The 26823-nt window shown below is 38.5% G+C and overlaps 1 protein-coding gene across 1 annotated transcript in view; it reads right to left on the bottom strand.

Annotated features, from left to right (window-relative positions):
• Positions 1-850: 850 nt before the first annotated feature.
• Positions 851-26823, bottom strand: part of kcnq5a (potassium voltage-gated channel, KQT-like subfamily, member 5a) — a 141498-nt gene continuing 115525 nt past the window's right edge. The window contains exons 8-16 of the mRNA XM_079248471.1: positions 26494-26588; positions 24006-24032; positions 21771-21824; positions 19533-19774; positions 14313-14421; positions 11075-11206; positions 10644-10760; positions 4651-4777; positions 851-4480 (exon numbers count right to left, since the gene is read on the bottom strand). Coding sequence (XP_079104597.1) covers positions 3440-4480; positions 4651-4777; positions 10644-10760; positions 11075-11206; positions 14313-14421; positions 19533-19774; positions 21771-21824; positions 24006-24032; positions 26494-26588 — 1944 coding nt within the window. The 3' untranslated portion in view covers positions 851-3439. The remainder of the gene's footprint in view (positions 4481-4650; positions 4778-10643; positions 10761-11074; positions 11207-14312; positions 14422-19532; positions 19775-21770; positions 21825-24005; positions 24033-26493; positions 26589-26823) is intronic.

The raw sequence follows: 26823 nt of genomic DNA on the forward strand, positions 1-26823 counted from the left end.
AAGTTGAAGTTAGCTTCCGATTAGTAATATGTGTAAAGGGCAATTCCACTGAATTTTTCGGAAACTAGACCACATTAGACCAGGTCCTGACAAAAATCTACAACACTTAGACTCTTCAAACCTGGACTGAAATATTGTAAATACTATGCAGATTCATTCAAACTTAGTGTCTGATTTGTGAAACCTTTATTCTATTTGTGAAAATGCAAATTAGGCTCATTTTATGACATTTTTGGCATCTGGGCCACATTAGACCAGGTCCTGACAAAAATCTACAATACTTAGACTCTTCAAACCTGGACTAAATTATTCCACATACTATGCAGATTCAAGCAAATAAATTGTCTGATTTGTGAAACCTTTATTCTATTTGTAAAAATGCAAATTAGGCTCATTTTATGATAATCTCGGTCGGATTTATTTTACATATATTTTTGTATTTCGGAATTTTCAATGAAAAATAATAGCATAACATTTATAAAAATGTGAATAAACATCTATATGTTTGATACAATTATTCAATTGTGATGTCCACGACCTTATATATGTAAAACCCTCTGTCCTAGAAGGCAGCATGGTCCTTGTTTAGTATAATCACTGCATTTCACATACATTTTATTTACATTTTAATAAACACACATCAAAATTATAGTCTAAATTTCATAAATACAATCTGATATTTGAAAACAATAAAAACAGTAATAAAAGAAAACAAGAATATTTAGTTAATCCATATTTTATTGATGAATAATAGTTATTTTTGCATTCTCATCCACAGAACATCACGTGGACTTAAATAAATTAATTTCAAATTATTAATAATGTTTACATTATCAAGCTTTAAGGCCAGCTGTGTAATAAATTACCGTTCAAGCAGTAGGGAAATGGTTTTATCTGCCATCCAAGCCATAAAGTCTGTGGCTATACTGACATGACTTACGGCACCATCCAAAATGAGTAGTTTGACTTCAGTACATTATGATATAGGCTGTAGGCAAACTAGGCTCTCAAAGTTCTTTCAGATCCAAATAAAAGGATTTCAAATGCAATAAAGGCACCCTTAAGCATTTTACAGATTGCAAAAGTAAGCATGTTTTTTTTTTTTTTGGGGGGGGGGGGGGGTGACCCCGTGTGACCCCCTCTATTCTCCAACAGGATGGAAATCCATAGGCTTACACAGTTCATCATATGTAGCAAAACTCAACCAAAAACTACAACAAATCTATTCAAATATTAGACAAGCATTAACCTACCATGTCACATTTGTCAGGCTCTTGGCATTTACCAGAAACAATTGAGCTTTCTGATGAATTAATATTTCATCATACCAGAACAACTCCTGCATGGTGTACAGAATATAAAAAACTCATACATGTGTTAACAAATGCTATTTGTTAAAAAGAATATGTGTTATATTTTACTACCAAGGGTTAATTTGCTAAGCAATGCACTTAATTGCTGGGGAGAATTACTTAAAAGATAGGGATGAGAAAAGGATGTCATTGCAATGATAGAGGAGATTTTTAAGACTTCTGTGACTGTTTACAAAATGAATCAAAATGAACAGAAAAATTAAAGCTGACATGTTTTTGTGCATAATTCTCTTTTAAAGAACAATCATCCCATTTACAAGCAGGGCAACAACAAAACGGTGTGAGTTAAGACGAGTTTTTATCAGTCACTCAGTGAAAATCTAACTTCTTCATTTGAATATGGATTAAATGCACCACTTTTAAGTCATCTTCAGCATAAATAAGTCCAAATGGTTCATTATTTTAAATAGTATTAAGGTGTGTGATGCATAATTCTGCACCAAATCTTGGTAGATTATCAAGTATCTTTTTCATGGACCTTTTTTTTGTCACAAATGAGAATCTTTGGATTTTCCTCTTGCACGAGTGACCTCACTGTTGTGTACATGAACGGAAAATACATAAACCACATAAACCTTTTGATTGCACTTGAGCAAAATAACATCCATGCTGAATTAATGACAACATTCTTCCCTGTCAGGTAATCAAATTTCCCTTTTTATTAACTAAACTGGATCTTAAATCAGTCCAGCAGCATTTAATCTTAAACTGATTCACAAAGTGCAAAAATAAAAATGGGTTTCTAAAACAAATCAAAACAACAAAAACCTTTTATATGTGATATAATGGACGTACAAGTAACATCTGGTTTATCTATTTAACTGGCTTTCATGTCAACCAAATTAATTCAAATGAGAAAAAAAAAACTACATATAGACTTTGTGAAAGGTTTGGAAAGACATCTGAACATGCAGAAGGACAACCAGGCCACTGATGACTGTATCTCTTATGCCTTCAGGTTTTGCAACAGCTTAGACATGCAGCGTCTCATGCTTGGTTGAGAAGTTGTTTAATTTACCGCGATTCAGCACTGAAATGATTAGCATCTAATTCACCCACCCAGTGGGAAGTGGTTCAGTTCTGGGTAACTGTTGTGACTGAGTCTTTAGTTAAATTTAACCTACAATTTGCTGATGGATCAAATTAAGAACCTGTTTAAATGTTACCAGGTCTTGATAATAACGAGATGCCTGTGATGTGAATACATGTGGGTTTGTTGACTTTTATCTCTTTAGGCTCAACTTTTCCCATCTCTGCAGGTATTTTCATTCTTTAATTTATTTTTGGAAACTGTCCATGCAGTTATATGTATGACAGCATCTTTCCTAAGCAGAGTGAAGGGCTCTCCTCTTCGTCGAAGAATGCTCTAATATAAGCATTTATATAAAAACTGTGACTTGCAATTCGAAGTTTTCCGTCTACTAGACTCTACCGAGAGTACTTGAAGGTTGTGGTTAATGGTCATCTGTCTCAGTGTGTGTGTGTGTGTGTGTGCATGCTTGGTCAAAGCTGACCAAACCTTTGACCCTTTCAACACACACCAGTATAATTGCACAATATTTTTTTCTGCTTTCATATAATTAATACTGTGATAGTTTGGACTGTTCTGCTGAAAAGTTCAGGTTAAGTTCTTTGGTAGGAGTTCCAGACTCATCACTGATCCTGGGAGGAGCCAAATGATCTGATTTGCATGTACACTCAGAAAGAAAAACATTCTTTTTGTTCTATTAAAATAAACCTTTTAAAACTTTTCTCCAGCCGCCTCTCCTGTTTGAGTATTTTCATATTTTGTGTGACATGAACACGGCCATTTGCATTCCAATTTGTACATTCTTTTACTGTAGTCATGAAGTGCTGCATAAAAAGTGTGTAGTATAATAAAATCTGGATGCATCTGGACATAATCATGCGAGACAAAATAGAAAAGCATTGTTTGTTCACATACAAAGTATCTAATTGTAAAATTTGGAACATAATCTGTGCAGTGCCCTGTATAAATACATTAAAAAGTGGCTTCAGCCACTAAAGTTGCAGTTTATGTGTGTGTTTTGTCACTGTGTGTGTGCTTATACCAGCTGTATGTGTGAGGACTGACTGAGAAACTCTGAATTTCCTTTTGGGTGAGCTACGGCCTCCTCCACAGACTGTGAAATGTGTGAAGGGCTGCTCCCAGGTTCTTGAGATATGAAGTCTAAATGTTCATCTGCTGGCTCCAGCTTGCAGTCATTCATGAAGAGGTCCGTTCCATCCCAGTTGCTGAGGTCACCGTTGCCACGGTCGCTACTGTTGCTGCTGCTGCTGCTGTTGTTAAGTGCAGAGGAGAGACCGGGGGTGCGGCTGGTTAAAGGCTGGCTGAGGTTATGAACAGAGAGGGATTTGCCTCCCCAGTCTGAAGGTCTCCCCTCTTGGTTAGATGACAGAAGCAGCAAGGGGTTAACCTCAAGGCTCAAATGCCTCCTCCAGACCCCCTCACATTTCAAGCCAGGCTTCTCCTGCAGTTTCACTCTTTCCTGCACACAGCTGGCCTCAGTATCCCCCTCTTGGTCGTCATCGATGCTGCCTCCCACAACAACAGCGGGGCCCAGACTCCCCTCATCCACCACTACGTCATCTGTCATATCATCTGACACCAGATCAGTTGAGCATCGGAGGTGAGAGGGCTGCAACATGGGGGGCAACTGGAGGGTGAAACTCCCTCCTGATGGAGGCGGTGGCGGCAGATCAGGGAAGTGCGCTTTTTTGGAAGGGGTCACCAGGGTTGGGTAAGGGCTATCTGGGGGCAGCAGGGGTGAGGGGGAGAGGGACGCAGTAGATGGAGGGTAGGATGGAGGTGCTGAGTCTGGAGGACCATCGTCATCAGCTGGTGCCAGTATGAGGCGCAGACCTCTGGGATTGGCACTAAGGGAGCGGTGCATACCACCATTGCTGTCTCCACGGCTCCTGGCGGGATCACCTCCTCGGGGGGAGGCTGGGTAGTCCGAGTGGTGGTGCTGGTTGTCCAGCTCAAACAGAGGCAGGGAGGAGAGCGTGAGAGATGAAGGACCTTTCTGTAAGACCTGCCGATAAATATCCAGCAAGGAGTCTAACTTTGACTCGATGGAGGTGACCTGAGCACAAAGGAAACAATAAGAGAGATCATGGAGACAACAAGAAAGCAAGAAAGGCGCTTTTCTTTTGTTTTTGTCAGATTTTACTCATAGCAACATAATCACGTCAATAGTTGTGCTCTGAAAAACATTTTAATATTCTTTCTCTCCATTTTCCTTTCCAGACAAACCTGTCTCTCCACTTTACGAACACGCCCCAGCATGCTCATGCCCTCTAGAGAGTCTCCATCCGGGAGCAGTTTGTCCCTCGGCTTCTTATCCATAGGAATCTGGCCTTTTCCCAGAATCTGATCCACCCTGATGTACACACAAATCCTGGTGTTATTATATTAGAAAATAACAATGTAACACAAGCAGGTGCCTGAGCCTCATTTCTGGTTATCCCCAGTCAGACAACAAACCTAAAGCAACAGTAAGATGTTAGGATCACAGTTAGTAAAACATACAGCACACATGACTTGAATGTTGCATTAAATTTCATGAGCAGGCTCACAAAAAAAAAGAAACAGTGCAATGATTGTTTTTGTCAGGCACACATTGAACTCAAGTACAGTTATTTATTAATGTTTGAAGACATTTATAAATGATTTTGCGCTTCTCAGATTACCCGAGAATAAAGCCAACCCTCTGAATTTTTGTTCTTTGACGCAAAAATTATGTTAAATTTGTGAAATTAATTTGCACGTCATTCGCAAGACATTTTACCTGTTTTTTCTTCCTTTTTTAAAAATCTTTGACCAGCATAAATAGATAACACACCAACAATTCCACACAGGTTAGCAACATTCAAACAGGATGCTTTACATCCTCTCATAAAAGGAAAACAGAGACAGCGGAAACAGTTGAGACCAACAGCTGCAGTGAGCAGATGTGTTTGTGTGCTAATATGTACACATGAGTCAGACGCAGGTAGTTTAACTCTTGCCAAGTGAGTGGTGATTAAAGCCTTATAATAATCCACTTTGGGGAACAAAGCAGAAAATAAATTGGAATTTATTCAAGAACATTTAAAATTCTTATCCTGATCTGAAGCAGAATGTCACAAATTTGTACAGGCAAGCATTTTAGCTCCAAAAAGACTCAGTGACACTGCTGTGTATTTAAAATGTTTTTATTTATTTATTTTTTTGGTTTGTTTGTCGGCCTTGGCAACAGAATTAGGGATGGGTGATAAAAGGTTCTCCTGTCAGTACAATGCCATTAGTCTATGGCACTTTTCATTGATACTGATGCAAGTATCGATACCGATACTTCTTGTCCCTTAATGGAATATCACAATTGTAAAGTGTGCATAAATATCATTGTTGTAAGATATGGAATATAAATAAAATTCGAGGACATCAATACCTATTATACTGATGATAGTAAGATGGGGTTTTTTTGTTTTTTTTTTTAAAAAAAAAAAAGGTAATTAAACTACTAATTAAAATATTATTTACATTTATCAAATGGAATATATAAAAAAGTAATATGTAAAATATGACAAATATAATAAAACATTATGTGTAATAACCTGCAGTAAACCAGTAGACTATCACAATTAAAGATCACTACCAGTAGCATCATTGTCAATATGACATCATGCTACGTGATAGGCTACTGTAATCATGTGATAGGCTACTGTAATCACGTGATAGGCTACCGTAATCATGTGATAGGCTACCGTAATCATGTGATAGGCTACTGTAATCACGTGATAGGCTACTGTAATCATGTGATAGGCTACTGTAATCATGTGATAGGCTACTGTAATCACGTGATAGGCTACCGTAATCATGTGATAGGCTACCGTAATCATGTGATAGGCTACTGTAATCACGTGATAGGCTACTGTAATCACGTGATAGGCTACTGTAATCATGTGATAGGCTACTGTAATCACGTGATAGGCTACCGTAATCATGTGATAGGCTACTATAATCATGTGATAGGCTACTGTAATCATGTGATAGGCTACTATAATCACGTGATAGGCTACCGTAATCATGTGATAGGCTACTGTAATCATGTGATAGGCTACTGTAATCACGTGATAGGCTACCGTAATCATGTGATAGGCTACCGTAATCATGTGATAGGCTACTGTAATCACGTGATAGGCTACTGTAATCATGTGATAGGCTACCGTAATCACGTGATAGGCTACTGTAATCATGTGATAGGCTACTGTAATCACGTGATAGGCTACCGTAATCATGTGATAGGCTACTGTAATCATGTGATAGGCTACTGTAATCACGTGATAGGCTACTATAATCACGTGATAGGCTACTGTAATCATGTGATAGGCTACTGTAATCACGTGATAGGCTACTGTAATCACGTGATAGGCTACTATAATCATGTGATAGGCTACTGTAATCACGTGATAGGCTACCGTAATCATGTGATAGGCTACTGTAATCACGTGATAGGCTACTGTAATCACGTGATAGGCTACTATAATCATGTGATAGGCTACTGTAATCACGTGATAGGCTACCGTAATCATGTGATAGGCTACTATAATCATGTGATAGGTTACTGTAATCATGTGATAGGCTACTGTAATCACGTGATAGGCTACTGTAATCACGTGATAGGCTACTGTAATCACGTGATAGGCTACTGTAATCATGTGATAGGCTACTGTAATCATGTGATAGGCTACTGTAATCACGTGATAGGCTACTATAATCACGTGATAGGCTACCGTAATCATGTGATAGGCTACTATAATCACGTGATAGGCTACTGTAATCACGTGATAGGCTACTATAATCATGTGATAGGCTACTGTAATCACGTGATAGGCTACCGTAATCATGTGATAGGCTACTATAATCATGTGATAGGTTACTGTAATCATGTGATAGGCTACTGTAATCACGTGATAGGCTACTGTAATCACGTGATAGGCTACTATAATCACGTGATAGGCTACTGTAATCATGTGATAGGCTACTGTAATCACGTGATAGGCTACTATAATCACGTGATAGGCTACTGTAATCATGTGATAGGCTACCGTAATCATGTGATAGGCTACTGTAATCATGTGATAGGCTACTGTAATCACGTGATAGGCTACTGTAATCACGTGATAGGTTACTGTAATCACGTGATAGGCTACTATAATCATGTGATAGGTTACTGTAATCATGTGATAGGCTACTGTAATCATGTAACAGTGATGGAACACAATGTTGCAGGGCTTCATGTGTAATATTTTTGCCTAAAACTCTCAGAAGTGAAAACAAATGGCATGTTTTGAATTAGCAGAATTGTATCATTATACTGAAAAAATGATCAAATCTGATATTTTGACAGGCGGGTATCAATAGATTAGCTCTAGAGTATCAATACGCCTATCACTAAACAGAATAAATTTCGTGCAGAAGTCTTTATTAATCATGGCTTGTTTAAGTGTAGACTCCTACAAAATGTTTTTTTCTTTTATTGTTTTTTTTCTTTTTTTAGTCTCATTAACCAAATATCCGCATAATGGCAGCTAATGGGAATCTAACTCCATTAAAATAAGTAAATGTAACCCTGCGTCAGAGAGCTTCCTTCTGTTGTTGTTGTCATAACAGTGCAGGGCAGGGGACGACATGTTCCTGGGTCGGCTACTTAGGCCGGGACCAGAGCCCGCTGCACTGGCCAGTCTGGAGAAAGGAGAAAGTTTGGGTCAGATATAGCTCTAACATTCGCATACAAACACACCCAAACACACACTCACGAGCATCAAAGCGCAAAACTTTGAGGCACTTATGCACAAATCAGTCACTGACAGTACTCAGCAGCATCTTATAGATACACACAGACCGGGAGGATGTGACTGTTAAAGTTAATTTGTGATATTTTCAGACCTGCTGGTTGTGTTTTCCATCTAAATGGTTTAATGAAATTATACAAAGCGGAAGCTCCATCTTGTTGTCATGGCGTTTATATTCTGTCCTCACTAAAGACAAAACTGTCAGAATATCTCCTGCAAAAATGGATTATTTAGAATAAATCTGGAACTCTGCCAATAAATGTAGAAAGCAGTGACAAATTTAAATTTTTCTTAAAATCAGACATGTGTGACATATGATCTGTTCTTCTCTACATCCCTGTGACACACCTGCATCTTGGCCCACCACAACAAAAATACATTTTTAGAATAAATATTGGCACTTATCTCTTACTTTTTTTTTTTTTTTTAAACAATGAAATTAACTAGATTAACTAGATTATCTAGATTTTCTCTAAGATATGTTCACACAGAATTTCATTTTGTAAAAAAAGGTTCAGTTGTGAACGGACTTGTTTAAACGTCAATTATTTTCATGTGTTCCGAAGAAAATATCTCAAAAGACACTGAAGGAGAGGTGCGATTTACAAAGATTTGATATCATATTTTATTGAATGTGAATTAGTTATTTACTTTGTCTTCTTTATATGTATATATGTATTGTCAATAAAATCTAATTAAAAGAAATAAAAAATCTCTAACTCAGCGGTCGATGAAGATTTGCTCCTTTAAATGCCTGATGGAGCCGATGTAAAATAGTAAGGTCAAGCATGATCAGCCCATGGAGAGCTGACCAATCATAGCGACTGGGCTTTACTTTTACAGGAAATATTGTGTTTTACAGGAAACAATGACTTGACATGAACCACTCCCCTCTGGATGGAACTACTTTGTGATGCCGATGGAAGACGGTGTGGTTTCAGGATTGCATTCCAGCGATTATCTCACTTTGTTCTCGCTGTTCTCCCAGTCCAAACACAGGCGTGCCATTTTAATTCTGAACTGACTGTAGGAGTTGATGTGAATGTGATTGGTTGTTGTCTGAATCAGTTTATGCACGCAATATCTTCTTGTCTTGTTTCTTGTTTCATCTGAAGGTAATAAAAACTGATTTTCAGAGTGTGGGGATAGGTTGCATGTAAATGTCATGGAAATAAGTACCTGACGGACCGTGCATTTTTTTTCTCAGTTATGGTACAACATATAACTGCTGCACCCATAAACCACGACTCAACTTGTTCTATTGATTTCATAAAGTTCAACTTCTAAAAAAAAAAAAACTGTTTTTTTTTTTAACCTTCCACCAACTCTACCTTTCTATAAGCAACTCATTGACAAATAGTCTTACTGATTAAGTTTTTCTGTTTTCTTTTCAGCTATTTTGTCATCATCCATAAATAGCAGCATTGACTGCTCTGTGCGTATCCACAGCTGATTCTAGTAAACACACTTCTTTCCAACGGATACAGAAAACAATGCAGCAGTGTTATGCCCCAGAAGTACGTGCAGTAACGCTGGTGTTTCCTACAGCACTGCTGCTTTCTCAGCAACACAACATATCAGACTGCAGTCGCTACCAAGAGCTACAAACAGCTTAAAAACTCCAGCAGGTGCAGGAGAGGCATAAGACCCAAACCAGAACGGCACTGCAGTGCCCCCCGGTGACCTCCCACCTGTGGGTGTGAGCCAAACTAATAAAACTTTCTGATTAAAACAAAATATACATTCATAGTTCTAAATTAAATTAAAAAAAAAAAAAAAAGCTTAAAAACAAGTGAGATATGTTGAGAACTTAAGCGAGTGCAGCTCTTGTTATCTCTGCAGACTACCAGAGGTCCTTAAGTTGATCAAATCGCTTAATTTATTACATTTCCTAATGAAGAATAAATATGTAAAATTTGTATTTTATCTTTAATATTCATATATTATATAACAGAAAAATAAATTAACAGGGCTCATTAGAAATGCCTATTTTTTACCGGTCAGACACGTTTCACCAAATACTAAGCAGAAAAAAAGGTGAAGTTTTAATGTCTGAACTTCTCAAGGACCTCTGCTGTGGTGTTGATGCATGTTTTGATGAATAAACAGTTCATCAAAATGAAAATGCTTTCCTGGGCTGAACCTGGGCCAACTTGCATTTATGTGGATTTTAGACCACGTACCACGTTTATCTTATATTTAGTAAATCCACCATTAAATTTAGTTCAAAGCAAATGATCAGTATTAAATATGCAAAATATGGTGTGAATTTAAAGTTTCTTGGTAATTTCAGATTTGAATAGAAGTGTTGTTTTCTGTGGAAGCATGCATTTAGGCCCAGGTTCGGTAGTTGGGCGATGTTAAGAGGGGAGCAGTCGATGGAAAAGCTGAGCATGGGGCAGGTCTAACCCCGACGCAGATTGCTTCCTCCGGGCATGGCTGTAATATAAATGCAGCGAGGGGGAGGAAAATGTCTTGACACGGCTGCTGAATGGCCTTGGAGGGGGACCCACTACTGTGTCTAGTCTGGGAGAAAGAGGGGACACACAGGTAGATGTACATATACAGCCTTAACATTGCACTCAATGTACGGAAGTAAAACTGCTTCTAGAAGGTTTTTCTGACTGGATTTTGACTTGTCGAACAAGAGAAACAACCTCCACCTGCACAAAAAAAAAAGTTAAAAACATCACTGGCTTCGGTGAGAACAAATTAACTTACAGTGAAACTGGTAAAATAATCACAATCTGCAAATCATGAACCCAAAGGTTTTGTAAATTCATTTATAAAGTGTAGAGAAAATGTGAATGTTTGAGAGTGCATGGGCTGTGTTTTCTGACCTGGTCTGCAGACTCTTGATACGACAGAGCATGTCCAGGTGTCCTGCAGAGTACTGCTCAATCACATCCTTTACGTCATATGGACGTAAAGTCTCCTTAAACTTCTTCTTCGCTACATGAAATTTCATGATCCTGCAGAGACACAAACACATGGAGAAATTTTAAAGCAAAAAACAAAAACAAACAAACAAACAAAATAAAACAGGTTAGGGAGATAAAAAGTAAATATGCTGCTCAAATATAAATGTAATTACTAAAACCAAACACTAGATGGCAGCAGTGACTTTAAGAAGCTCAGTTTTTTTTTTTCATTTAAATTTTTGGTGCTTTTTATAATACATATAATATACAGCTATTTCAGTAGTATTTAAATTAGAACTAATGTCTGCTTGTTGTTTTGCCAAATTCAAAACTACCAAAACGAATGATTTTGATGCCATGGTGGAATGTTTTATCTCCTCGTACTCAGTGGAGCGAGCCACTGCTGGGGGAATAATATTGATACAGGTAAGTAGATCTATGTTCTTGGTTGATTTAGATTCCCTCGTGCCTTCTGCTTTTTTCCAGCTGTCTGTTTTTTTTTCACAGCCTAAATGGAAACAACAGTGACAGATGACCCTCTGTAATAACAGTCCTGACAGGGGAGGGGTGTCCAGCCCTCAATCCGACACCCTGGGAAAGCCCTGGTCTCTGGCTGCCCATGGAGGTGATCTGCTGGGTGGGCAGGCCGGACAGGGATGGGTGGTAGTGGTACGGTGTGTATCTGTGTCTTAAGGAGAAAGGGATGGGAATGGAGGGTATTTTAATGCCAAACTTTGATCAAGCTAAAACGAATTAAATGACATAAGAAAGAAACTATGTCTGGATATTGCAGCTATACAATCATTTAGGAGCAAATACTACTAAAAAATATGCCAGAAATTATACGGAGATTGGATTTATCAATATAAAATTTACAATTTTATGCTAAAAAGGATAATTCCCATCAGGGAACAGGGTTGCCGCACAAACATGGACTGGCAATGCTGAAAGTTGGACAAATGAATAAAGGGAGAAGAGCTCAAAATGTGAAAGAAAAAAAACTCCAAAAGTGCTGCAAAAACTGAAAGTTAAAGTGTTTAAAAGCATTTTACTGCAGGACAAAAATTTTCTTGACTGTAAACCAAAATAAAGTCATGGACCAACGATCTTGGCTGGAAGCAGACTGTTGTGGAAACAGTGGCTGACACAGAACATGGCAACTCTGCAAGCGATTGTCTCCTGCATAATTACCTCTCAGGTCCCTGCCACTACAATTTTCACTTTGCTTTGGGAAAAAGACAACAATATAAAGCAGGTTTTTAGGAAGGTTAGCGTTGCAATCGCGTTAAATTTAATAATGAGGAGTTTATGTTGACAGAAATGAAGATATTCTGTGTGACGCTGTAGGATCAGCATGAGGTATGAGTATCAAAGCAGTGCATAAGGAAGCAGGAGGAATGATGAGAAGCTAACTTAGCAGCAACAAGAACATGAAAAGAAGAATTTTGTACCATAAAAACATCTAAAACCTCAAAAGCTATTCCACCATGCAGTCACATGGACCATGCAACTGTGATGCGCTGTACAAATCCACTAGACATTCACTAGAACTGCAACAAAGACATGGGTCCTTCCACATTCTTCAAAGTAAGATGAAGATAAGCGCCGTCTAATGCAGGTATGGCACTGGATATGACAGAAACATAAACACCGGTTGCCTTTTCTGGGAGTGTGACACGTATAAACACAGAATAAGTCACTTCAAGTCAGACCAGAGTTTTAGTATCTGCAGAAAGTGTAAAACGTATTTACTCTGTTCTGTTTAAAAATCTAATTAAAGTGTTTTTACAGCACTTTTCATGATAAACAGTAGTAAAAAAAAAAGGGCTTCACATAATAACAAAATATCAAATCACAATAATTTCCATATCAAACATCCTAATTAAAGAAAGATACACACCTAATTATTCACTATCTCTCACACTCAAGGCTCCCCACCCATCCATAATCCAATTTTGCATGAACAAACTCCAGGTTATCTGTCCACACTAAGTGCCATGCCACCCGTAACCATGGAAGCCGCCACCACAGGAACCACCACAACCATGGCCGGCTGAGTTCCACATCGCAACCATAAGGCTGCAGTGCAAGAACCAAACAGCAGTTCAGACTAGGGCGGTCATGCCTGCAGCGATCCCACAGACCGAGTCGGCGTTGCCCCCAGCGTGGAAGATCCCACACTCACAAAAATAGAGGTACAAGATAGGAACATTTCTGTACCTATAGGTACATTTTAAAGAAATGTTCTTTCAAAAGTACAACACTGGTCTTTAAGAGACCAGAAGCACACCTTCAGAGTATAAAAAAGGGTTCAAAGTGTCATAAAGTACGAATTTGTACCATTTTAAGCATAAAGGTACCTGCAGCATTGAAAAATGTTTGTCGTGACAAAAACTATTGTGAGCAGCAGTGCTTTAAGTGGGCCGGTATGCAGCGGTACGCAGTACCGGCACTTTTAAATTCTATCCTTTTGCGTACCAGTACTATCTTTTACAGCGTATGGTGCATACTGGGACTTTTACCAGCTTTTCTTCAGCAATCAGTATACCCCTCCTACGACTTCACCACATATTACAACTGATATTTGATGATTTTATTTGAAAAAATAAAAAAGTCGCCTCAAAAGAAATGTATTGTTAAGACCGGTTTAGACGCACAACACTTGCTGTAGCCCACAACGTCAGTATTTTGAGTTTTTGAAGCTTATGTCTAGATTAAAGATAAGATAATATTGCTAAGTGGCATGGACCAGGCCTAATGCTGTGAAAAACATAAAAAACATAACTTGATAAGGTGAGGTTGAACTTGATAAGGTACAAAAATAGACCAGAACTGAAGGGTACAGAAATGTCTCTCAAAAGAGTACACCCCCAGCGACAAGCATTTGTACCTTTTTAGGTACAAGTTGTTACCTCTATTTTTGAGTGTGCAATGAGGAAAACACTGGAAGCACTGGGGTTGAAATAAAGAGTTAAAGAGTAAATAATTATAATAATGAAGGAAAAACTGTGTAAACTAACATCAACTAACACACTTTCAATACTTAAATGCAACTTTGCAAAGTGAGGATTACACTGTTCATGTCCCAAAGCTTGCTGCTGGTTTCCAGGTGTTCTGGATACAGGTCTGATCTAATATAACAGCAGCAGGAGCTCACCTGACAGCTCTGATGACAGCCTTAAGGGGAGCTGAAAGATCCTCCACCGTAACGTCACAATGGCAGCCTCTCTCATCAAAGGAATCCTCTGTGGTCATGCCTGCGTCCACTGAGTGAGACAGAATGTTGTTTCATCAATAAAAGCAGCCCGGTGGAAAATCGCTTCCAGTCTTAAAAGCCATAAAATACTTTCATCAGAGCGATTCTTTACAGGAGTCTCAAAGAATGTTTTTAAACTGATACTATTTTGGCTTTCGGAAGGTGAAAATTTATGTCCTGCTTGGACGGGATCTTTAGGAATGGGCGAGTTTTGCCAGTTCTGCTCATGAGGTCAGGGATGAGGCTAAATTTATCCTTAATACTGCCAATAATTATGAAAGCAGGATATATATGGACAGAGGCGCAGACAGACAAAGAGTGAAAGAAAAGCAGAAGGGAAAGAGAGAATGAGATTGCAGCTCAAGGAAAAGCTTATAAAAAGCTGTAAACGGAATTCAACAAAGGGATTGAGGAGAAGCAAAAGTGCTATTAACAGTCTGCAAGTTAGGCATTTCATCTTGTGTTGCAGCTACTGACAGCTGTGAAGAAAAACTGTCTGCATGCAGCATATTGCACACAAAGTTCACGAAGGACTCATGCTTCCTACGAAGCAAAAATAAGAATATTGTAACAGTTTTCTGTCTGCTGAGAGAAAATTCAACATTTCCATTTGGTTAAAAAAATTACTCTAATGTGTAAAATTCATAAAAATGAGCACAATATCTGGAGTGTAAAAGGGAATGGATAAAACTGATTAAAAATTTATCGTTCCATAAAAAATTAAAGGTTGGGATCACTCGTGACTGATGAGAAAGATCATAAAATACACACCAAGTTAAAGTCTAAAGTCATTGACATTAAATGACACGAAGTTGCGAATAACTCGGAGGTGAACTGTCAATGTTTCTGTCTCTGCACACAAAGTCTGGTGTGAAATTGTGAAGAAATGATGAAAATTCTAAAACAAACTCACAACGTGGCAACGTGGATTTGAGTTCAAGCCACGGCAAAAGTGTGCTGATGCTGCAAAAAGGACAAAAAGTGGAACTGGATACATACAATTTTAGAAAAAAAGAGGAGAATTTGGGGAGTTTTATTGTTTGAGCCAGGAGCTGAAGCTTCAGGACAGATTTTAGGACGTCCGTAGGACAGTTGGAGGATCTGATTTAGCAGCTAGCTGCTTGCTTTAAGAAGCAGAGAAAAAGATGCTCGGCCATGATGATACAAAGTTTGAATGAAATAGCATCTAAAGTGACACCTGCATAGCTCTTCATCGATGGGTCAACACGCCTTCTCTGATTGGTCAAATTATATATCTGTCGGACGTGAATATTAACAAAATCAACCTTTGTTTAAAGAAATAAAACTGGCCAAAAGCTGGAGGGAATTTAGTTGCTGATGTGAACGTTCACATTGACTTTACACTGATGTGATAAAAGATATTACCATGCGAATTATTCGGGTAAATATTCAGAGTAGGCGTGTAAAGGCCTGAAGAAAGGCGAAGTACTTCTCTACTTAATCTGGAACTTTATTTGGAGGATTTCTGACTTTCTATGATGCCTCACTGATTTTCACTCAGGTAGGTTTTATCCTCTTTTCTAAAACAACTCATACACTTATTTCAGCGGAGATTTTCTGTCAGTGTTCAAATCATTTCAGTCCAACTCTCTTCATGACCAGGGCTGCAACGATTCGTCGACAAAGTCGACAAACAAAATTCATCGACGCAAAATTTCATTGTCGACACATCATGTTATAAACGCGATTGTACAATTAAAATATTTATTTATTTTGTTTTCTTTTCGAGGCAAATTCTGTAGTTTGGATGTGACATTATAAACATGTTTGTTTGTTTCAAAACAAATTCATTGTGAGCTGTGAAGCTTATATTTGATATTCAACAGGAGTTCAGGAGTCATTTTACTTTACCAAAGAACATTATGTTGTGACCGACTGGAAATCTGGGGGATATTCATATGATGCAAATGAAGAGAGTGGGGTAAAATATACTGCAGCTTGTAATAAAAAAAAAACAAAAAAACAACAACATCAATTGGAAGCACAGGTGGCGGGTGAGACAGAAATAATCATGACTAATCGACTAATCGAAAAAATAATTTACAGATTAGTCGACTATTAAAATAATCGTTAGTTGCAGCCCTATTCATGACACTTCCAGACATAGTACAATAATAGTCCTAAAACCTGAAGGTTTTCTGAAAAGCTTCACTAAAAAGCTTCTGCTCTGTAAACTCTGTAATTTTCACCTTGTAACAGATTCCTTAATTTGACCTAAAAAAAACCTGAGATGTTTTTTTAAACCGAAACTACAACTGTAGTTGTATAATGTGGATGTGTACATAAATATATGTGCATATGTGCAGATTTCTGAGAGAGTATAAATATATAGAGAGGTATAGGATCACTAATAAAAGGTAATTATGTCATTGCGTTGTGCCTGTGAGTGTATGTGCATAAGTATATGTGTATGTATGTATATATGCAGATGTGTACGAGTATGTATGTGTACATGTCTATATATATATATATATATATATATATATATATATATATATGTGTGTGTGTATTTTTTTTTTTTTTTTTTTTTTTTTTGCATTTAGTTAATTCTTTTCCATAAAAAGATAAGAAAAAAAGAGAAAACTTAAGGGATTATTTAATCAACTGCAAGGAAGAAAAGATTATAATTGTAAAATGGGGCAGGAATACATAAGCATTGCTTCATCATGCTCCTTTTCGGACGCTATGATGATTGCTACTTTTTTAACCTGTTGATTAAATTGTATTATTTTGTCTGAAATATCTATCTATCTATCTATCTATCTATCTATCTATCTATCTATCTATCTATCTAAGACATAAATGTTAATACCTCATTAAGCTTACTTCACAAATGAACAAGATTCAGTGCAATTCCCACAAGTTTTGCAGGTGAAGTCAGTTAAAGAAAACTTTAAGATCATACTTCACTTGTCCATTAAAGTGTGAAGAAGAGACTGCAGGTTCATCTCATCGTTTCACTGCACACAAATAGGTTTAAGCTGTAGAGTCCTCAAAAGAATACCTGCATGCTCATCAAAGAAGTGAACATCTGAAGGATGCAAAGTATGCGCTGAAGTATGCAAGTAACTTTGGAAACGACTGATGTGAACAGTTAAAACTGAGATTTTTGGCTGCAATCATCAAAGTTATGCTTTTAGAGAAAAAAATGCTGCATAGGAGACGCTGCACTGATTGAGGGGAGGAGCGATTCTTCTCAGTTACTTCAATCAACAAAATTGTGGATGCAAATGCTTTGTGCACAATCACAGGAGGAGTGGTGGCCCAAACTACTTCACCAAAATCCCCATGCATGTAAAAGTGGAGTGATGAAGCCTTTGCCAACACAACCATTACTGTTTTTCTTTCTCTTTCCACCCTGAAAGCAATAAAGTTTCTAAATTTAAACATTTAGACCAAATCTGAGACCATGGTCCTCAGCCGGAATAGGGTGGATTGCCCTCTCCGGGTCAGGAGTCAGGTCCTGTCTCAAGTGGAGGAGTTTAAATATCTCGGGGTCTTGTTCACGAGTGAGGGAAGGATGGAGCGTGAGATCGACAGACGGATCGGTGCGGCGTCTGCAGTAATGTGGACTCTGAGCCGGTCTGTCGTGGTGAAGAAGGAGCTGAGCCAGAAGGCAAAGCTCTCAATTTACCAGTCAATCTACGTTCCTACCCTCACCTATGGTCATGAGCTGTGGGTCGTGATCAAAAGAACAAGATCTCGTATCCAGGCGGTTGAAATGAGTTTCCTCTGCAGGGTGGCCGGGCTCTCCCTTAGAGATAGGGTGAGGAGCTCGGTCATCCGGGAGGAGAACAGAGTAGAGCCACTGCTCCTTCGCATTGAGAGGAACCAGTTAGGTGGCTTGGGCATCTGATCAGGATGCCTCCTGGACCTCCCTGGTGAGGTCCAGGACACACTGGAGGGATTATATCTCTCGGCTGGCCTGGGAACGCCTCAGGATCCCCCCCGCAGAGTTGGCAAATGTGGCTGGGGAGAGGGAAGTCTGGGCTTCCCTGCTTAGGCTGCTGCCCCCGCAACCCGACCCCGGATAAGCAGCATGAAGATGGATGGATGGAGAACGTTCTTTAACCCTACCTCTCCCAGTGAATGCTGGGATGAGCTCCAGCTTCCCTGCAACCCTTAACTGGACTAAGCGTTTAAGAAGACAAATAAATTAAAACTGACTTTAAAACTTCACAACTTCTTCTTTTTTTTTTTTTTTAAGTGTTTTGTCCAACATTTAGGCAAGCAGAATGATTGTCTGGATGCTGTGTTCTGCTGAGCAAATTTACTTTGCCAAGGGAAGCTTTATAGATATAATGATCCCCTTGACTTTCTGAATTTTTTGTTTTATTTCTATGTTTATTTCTATTTGTGTTATTGTTTGCATTGTAGAGTTTGTACTGCTGGACCACAATTTCCTGCTTCAGCCTGAGAATCACTTATCTATCTATCTATCTATCTATGTATATATATATATATATATATATATATATATATATATATATATATATATATATATATATATATATATATATATATATATATATATACACATTCTTTTTAAACAATAATCTGTTGACACCCAGTTTGAGATCCACTGCATTAGAAGAAAATGTTGAAGTCTATTTGCTTTGGGGGAGTGCACTAGCATGTATGTGTGGTTAAACAGACAGCAACAAGAGAGATAATACAAGTAAAGATCACAAATCATGTAAAGGAAAAGAAAGAGCGACATTACACAGTTTTAAATGTGGCCTTTTGAGATTATTGAAAAAAAAACAAAAAAACGTTAACCTCTTTTTTACTTCAAAATATGCAAATATTTCAGGGTTGTTCAGACTTCTCACACACAATTTTGTCAGTATATCTATTCAAATAATTTTTTTATTCATTTTTCCCTTTGATACACCACAGGTATGAATGAGCCATCTCGTGTAACGTCTTCCAACATGACAAACACAATCTTTGTAAATTAAGGATCAACCCTAGAATTTAAAGCCGCTTATGTGATTTTAGTAAAGATTTATTGTGCATCTCTGTGTTATAGTGCATTCTATATAATAGTGCTCTTTGTTTTGTTGACTGATATGCAGTTACCATCAGTTAATGGCTCACCATCTGGGGCAGCAGTGCGAGTCTGGCTCTTCAGCCTCAGCGATGGCCTAAACCGGGTCCGATCGTTGAAACTCCAGCTCTTCTGTACTTTGGCAGGACTCCCACCCATCAGCTCACTGTTGCCCACCACCTCGTTGCCAGGGGAACAGCGCTGGCGGTCATTTACGGACGTCTGCCTGCTCTTCATGCTCTGACCTCGAGGACTTGCCATCCGGACCCGCTCTTTAAAGCTCAACTTCTGACTGAGGGGAGGAAGGTGAGAAAAAGGAGATAAGAGGGAAGGAGATGACAGACAGACAGAGGGGAGTGAGAGACAGAGGAATCAGGAAGGAGGTGATGGAGAAGCGAGTGAAAGATGGAGGTGACAAAGAAAGAGTGCGTGTGTGTCATAGGTTGGGGTTCAGAAAGACACGAGAGAGAGAGAGAGAGAGAATGCTGTCAACACTCATTTCCCTTTAGGTTGTGAGAAGAGTTCAGAGCGCAGGCAAAGGGCAGTGTTCTGTCTTTTCCTTTAGACCAAACACCATCCATCCAGCTGACATGCCCAACACACCAGACCAGAGCCAGACTGCCCACCAAGCCACTAAAACCAACCTCCAGTGCTCCATCCTAAAGTGCTGTGATGCAATCCTCCTGATCAGCTGATAATCTATTTATGTATTCCCTTCTCAAAGCAGACTTAATGAGGTTTTTAAAGGCGATGTGTGAAGCATGAGCACATTAACACATCATCAGCACATTCATTTTGAGTCTACATTAAACAGATTACAACATGATTGAAAGAAGCCTGGTAAAGTGTTTTCTATTGTATGTGCAAAAAAAAAGGGGTCTAGAGCCTATTGAACGTTAACAAAATATGTACATTTACTTCCTTATAAGAGTATACTTAGTTTCTATTAAAGTCATGTTAATAACTTCAGTTTCAATCATCAGTATTTGCGTTTTCTCTCAGCTAATATGTTGTCTATTTAAATAAACAGCTTGCCACATTAGTGGCTGTATAAAAAGAAAAAAGAAAAATTAGTTTGTCAGGATTAGATTTACTTATTTGGTAAATTTTAAATCAACGAGACTCACTGGAGTAAATAGATAGAGACCAGCATGCAATGCAGCAGAGCCATGACAAAGATGCAGGGTTTTGCACATTTTAAATTCCTTCACTGCTTCTCCACAATCTTGTTTTAATCACATTTAACATTAAATATATTTGTCGTTGCTGCATATCTACAAGTTAACAAAAACTTACAAGCCTGTGCAATGTTTTCCTGCAACACCTTTTCACCAAAGCTCAAGTTGACACAGTGACAGAAACTTTCTGACCAAAGCAACAACAACAAAATGTCCTTAAACAAACAGCTCCTGGTTAATTACCCATCTTTCCTTCTCTGATGGCTAAAAATTAAAGGCAAAGTGCAGCAGTTATGCAGGAAGCATGCAGTTAAATCTGTAAAAGCTATTAGCAGCTGTTTATTGTAATGTGTATGAGACTAAATACGTTGCTATGGCAACATTTATGTTAGAGTCCAGCTCCATGAATTGCTCTATTTATTTTCCATCAAAAAGTTATGAGACCAGGATGTTATTTTTTCTTAGAAAAGATGGGACCATTGATTGACAATCCACAAGTGAAATGTATGCTGATGCCCCAAGACTACAAATTAATGGTGGTTCACGTAAAATGTGAATGAAATGAAAGAAATTCATGTTACTGGGCTCCGGGCAGATTCTTCACAGGGTAAGGTTGGGTAAATACAGTAAGAATAAGGCATATGTACCAAGACAAATAAAATAAAGGGGAATTTTCACCTAGTATTGGAAAATATGAATTTCATCATGTTGTAAAAATGCCTTTTAAATGACTAAATATGAAAGAATCTTGACAAGCAACATGTTTTCAGGAGATAAAAAAGCTTTTTTTGAGTGACAGGGTTTAAGCGGATGTTATTCTAAAAGGCTTGTCTTTTCATTACCACCTTGTAAAGTGATGTTTACTTTTACACTCAGTTTTAGTGGAATTCCCCTTTAGTTTGTTATAAAGAAACAAGGTCTTGTTTGCATTCGACAGGCAGCAGGCAGCAGTAGCCGTCTCATACAAAGTCCTTTGTGGGATAAAATAAACATTTAAAGAGGGAGGTAAGAAGAACATTGCTTTTCTTTGCTCTCCTCCATGCTATTACTTAGTCATTCCCACAGGATACTGGGCTAAGGGCAGGGCAGAAGGGATGCTACTGCAGGTACCTCCTATATTTCCGAGAATACTTTCTGAAGAGTCTCCCACTAGTTAGACCCTTACTAGAGCAAGAGGGAGACATGGACAAAGGAGGGGACAGAGAAGAGAGGAATAGAGGCAGGAGGTTAAAAGAGGGGAAGAGGAGTTGAGCAGACGGTGGATAAATGCTCTGCTGTCAGTACTGATGCACAGTCAACACTCACAGAAGCGCACGTTTCACAGAGGACCGGGTAAACAGGGTGAAAGGATACCCACCTGAGCCCAGCTTTCTCTCATTTTAGGATGACAAACACACTTTATATTTTCTATTTTCCCCAACAATGTAACCAACATCTATGTGACGCTTCTGATTTTTGCATGCATGACACTTTGGGGTCATTAGAAGTACAACTCCCAGATTAAGTCCTCTAAACTCTCAAAACGTTCACAACACGTCTTAAACAAAGTTCCCACCTTTGTTTTTCTGTCTGCTTAACAAAAAGCAGGAAATCTTTGGTGGGATCTCTTCTATTGGGAAATAAAAGGCAGTAAAGCTTGTCTGAGTTTCACATGATGAAGAATGTCAACTACGGATTTAAAAACATGTTATCTTCAGATAGCATCCAGCGTGGAAGTGGCCAAAGAAACAAAGTTTTTTAGTTTTAACTGTTTTCTCTTCATACTGTTCAGTCGCCACTGGATTTCCACATCACAGAGGTTGAATAAAAATTCCACTGTTCCACAACGTGCAAACACTCACAAGCTCCCCGACCTGTCTATACTAATAAAATAAAGATTAAACCCCCCTTATCCTTCATTTCAGGCTGCCTCTCACTGCCAATATCCAGCTTATTTAAACTCAGCGTGAGTCCCGCCGCAGCACTTTGTGGTGCGCCTAATGTTTACTACTGCTGGTGTTTACAAGTCTGCTTAAACAAAAATCACCAGGCATTTACCACGGCACCTACCGCCGCCGAGCAGCCCAGAGTTGACAGTCTGTAAAACCGCTAATAACACGGAGCTTTACATGTTCCCTTGGTGCAAAGGAACACAGAGAAGAAGAAACAGTGTTCTGAAAGTGTGTGTAATTATGATTTAACAAGTGTAAATTGGACTTGGCTGCGACAAACGTTTCTAAGAAAGGAAAAACATGATTAAACTAAGCCTTTAAAGCTGGGGGATTTCGGGAGAATAAAGGTTTTTGTGGAAGCAACAAAGCCTAATTAAATGCTATTTTGTACAAGGATGAGAAGCACATTTGTTTGCGTGTTTGGCTGAGAGGATAAACTTAATGTTTATATACGTATGTGTGCGACTGTCTTATACTTTAGAGCCTAAGAAGCTGCTGGCGCAACATAAGGACCACAAATGTTGACAAAGAAGGGCTGCACTGTAAAAACTATACTAGAATAATTAAACTCACAAATCTCACTGTCTTTTTTCCCCTCGCTGAACCCCCCCTCCATCTCCCCTCCCTCTTTTTCAACTTCGGTCTGTCTCTCCTAGACTTGTGTTTGATGAGTTATATAAATACCATCCCAATGGAAAAAGTGCGTCATGGTACAGACATGGTACAGACTCCTGTCTCTGAAAGCATGTGAGTAAGCATGTGTGCGCGCACCCACACACACACACACACACACACAGCAGAGACAAAGAAACCCATCAACCTTTTCCTGTGTAAGCGTCAAGTGCAAGGAGAAGAAGCAGTGACAGAAATGGCAGAGAATCAGACAAATATGTGAAAGAAAAGCTGGAAAATAGACGTGGACACGTTAAGAAAAAGCTGAAGAAACAAGAGGAAAGGCGGCAGAGCTCTTCAGCGTGTCAGCAAATGTTTATTCAGTTCAACACTAATGGAAAATTAATCAACGTGACACCTCTGGTTTCTTTTTGATCAGAACGCATCAGCCCTGTAATTACTCAACTCCACTGTTTTATTGATGCATGTGTTAATTAACCACAGCAGTGCGTCTTCTCTTGGTTTTCCTACCTTATTTCTAATTTTAGCAATGACTGGGGAACAACACTCGTATTTTTCGCCATTACATGATGGTGTAAAAAAAAAAAAAAAGAAAAAAAAGGTTTTAACATCAAAATATAAAGTAAAAAAACTGACTTTAACTAACCCAGTCAGATTAACTGATTAACAAACCATGAAAATGACTTAACCCAGAAGAAAACCAGTCAAGTGTGACATGACATTTGAAAATATTTGCATTGCATGTTTAGTGTAAGTTTTCTGAGCTGAGCGTGATACAAACCTGTAAGTAGTCTCGCCCTGCTCTTTCCTTCAGTGGTTAGTGGGATAAAGAGGAGAAAAAGGGAAATAAATCAATATTCAAGCAGATTAAAATAGAATTATACAGATGTTTCTACTGATGGATATGGGAGGCATCAAGCCAAGAAGGCGAGAACATCAAGCCAGAAGCTTTACAAGCGCATGCAAGCTTTATGGCCATGCAAAGACAGGCTCAGCGTTATCTCTGTGACATGTGAACATCTGAATGATCAGGATCTAATGTAGTGGTTATCTGTTGTGTGTTTCTCTTCCTGATGATATGATTTAATACACACTGGGATGCATTTGCACAGGGTGCAGCAGCTTTATAAATAATTAGATTCAGTAAGAAATTATTTGATCAATTCTAATGTGATTCTCAACATCTGTTTAGATGTTTACAGATGTTAACACCTCCAACTGGTCGAGGCAGATGGCTGCCCTCTTTAAGCCGGGTTCTACTGGAGGTTTTTTCTTCCTACTAAAAGGGAGGGGGCTTTTTTCCATCCCATGCATAACCAGGATTCAACATAATCCATTGTTTTCCTTAACTAGACTATTATTTTTTATGAGTTGACTTGCGTAAACACTGTTACTATAAACAGGACTACTGTAATTGGTTTTAAATGGATCACAATGAATTGGCTTGAAGTGATTATTTCTGTAAATTATCTAGAGATGAGTGTTTTGAACAAAACTGAAGTGAATTAAATAAAGTTTAAACTGTACGGTAGGGCTATTGCAACCTTCGAACTTTTGCACATGACTGTCATGCACGTAGTTGCAACAGATCTGTCCATTTTATTGTCATGATCACATTTAAAGTCTAATCTATTATTTCTCTCTACACTTATGAAAAATAACACTCACACGATGAATTGATGGTGTATGAAAGAACACGTTTGTCTCTTAAGTCTCTAAAGAAAACAGATGTGCAGGACAGCTGTTTGCCTTTCTATCAAATAGTAGAAAACAAAGCTGAAGCTCTGGTTAAAGAGCAGCCAAAAGTTTGAACTTTGTATGGACTCGGGATGTGAAATGGCCGGATATGTCATGATGTCTTCTTTTTTTTTTTCTTATATGTATACTATTTTATGATGTATTTTTACATAAAACTTTTTTTTACTGCACTAACACCTTGAAAAGTCTAACCAGGGACGAGGGCCGTAAATTAGCCTGCGGCTACAAGCCTTATGTACATGGCATCGGCCACCTAGGTGGCAATGTATTCTTGTACTGTCCCTGCCAAATAAACAAACAAATAAATAAATAAAATGTTGAAATATAATTCAATCAATCAGCTTTATTTGTATAGCCTCATTTTTACCGACACAACAATACGAGCCAATTTGTAAAATAAAATCTAGTTAAGGAAAACTAACAGCTTCCATTGAATCTGGACTTCGACCTAATCCCCCATCCTGAGCTGCACGAAGCATGTTCTTTAGTTTCACCACTATAATTTCAAACAGGTAAATGAAAGTGTGACGACTATCCTCATATTTTTCATGTAGTTTAGCAGCATGACGTCCACCACATTGTAAGCTTGCTCATTTTTGGAGTTACAATCTTTTAATTAACCAAGTTGTAGTTCCAAAACCTGAATATCGGTGTCTTTACCTGTTAGGGTTTTTACTTTTGCTTGGTGTATTAGTTGTGCTACTGCTGTATCTCAGACTCCCTTTACATTACATTTATTCATTATAATTGCCATCTGATTCCAGTGGGAACTGCCAACAAGCCTGACGTGACCCGCAGGCACAGAAGACGACATGACATCACTTAGCGTACAGTTTACACAGCAAAATAAAGATGCAACACATGTTTCCGTGTGTGTGCAGTCAGAGGCAATAAGACATAATATAATTTCATCCAATTGTGGAGGTTTGATCCTTCAGCATTGTCTCTTCTGGTGCAGAAATTAAATGTCAGTCTCATTTAAATGACATGATAGTTGGATGAAATGCGACCAGACTGTTCATGGTGGGGCTACTTAAAAAAAACGTCAATGTTGTACCACAAATAAAAGTGGCTTACATAGAATAAACAAACAAAAAAATGATGTTTCAGCTGTTTAGAATGTCAAATAAAGACAAAAAAGTTGGATTTTCTTTGTGGCATACTAAAGAGTCCTCATCTGTAACTATCTGAGGATCATAACATTTTTAATAATAAAGATATAAAGTGAGCATCCCTTCCCATAACTACCAGTGGATGGTGTATTGGAGAATTATATATAAATGTGTGAAACTGTATGAATGTTAAAGGTTATGCATGCTCAGCAAAACAACCCTGATTGAGGAAAAGGGGCTAACACAGGTACAAAAACTGGGTTGCCATGGTTCATAACAGTGAGTCACACAGAGAAACAAGAGAAAGAAACATCAATGAGAATAAAAAAGACACTAGCTGAGGAGGGAGAGATGAGAGAGGCTGAGCAGCAGTTTGTAAGTCTGTAAGTTGTTACCTACTTGGCAGGACTGCAGGTATGCAACGCCTTCAAATGAGGCTTCCAGGTAGCAATGGAAACCGAGTTCTCATCAGCAGCATAACTACGCCAGACACACTACGTGCAGAGTCAACAGGATAAATAAAGTAATGATAAATGGAACCATTAATGGAATGTGGGAGGGGAAAAAAAAGAGGGGTGAGGGAGGATTGTAAAAGTTGGGTAAGAAGTGAGAAAAGGTGGTGAGGAGGATGGGGGGAAAAGAAAAACTTTGATTAGTTTTGTGGGTTGTGTTGATGCACTGTGGCTTGGAGGGGGTTGTCGGAGGAAGGTGGGGGTGGTGATGGTGGTG

Source organism: Telmatherina bonti, assembly GCF_933228915.1.
Source record: "Telmatherina bonti genome assembly, chromosome: 11".
Classification (NCBI taxonomy): domain Eukaryota; kingdom Metazoa; phylum Chordata; class Actinopteri; order Atheriniformes; family Telmatherinidae; genus Telmatherina; species Telmatherina bonti.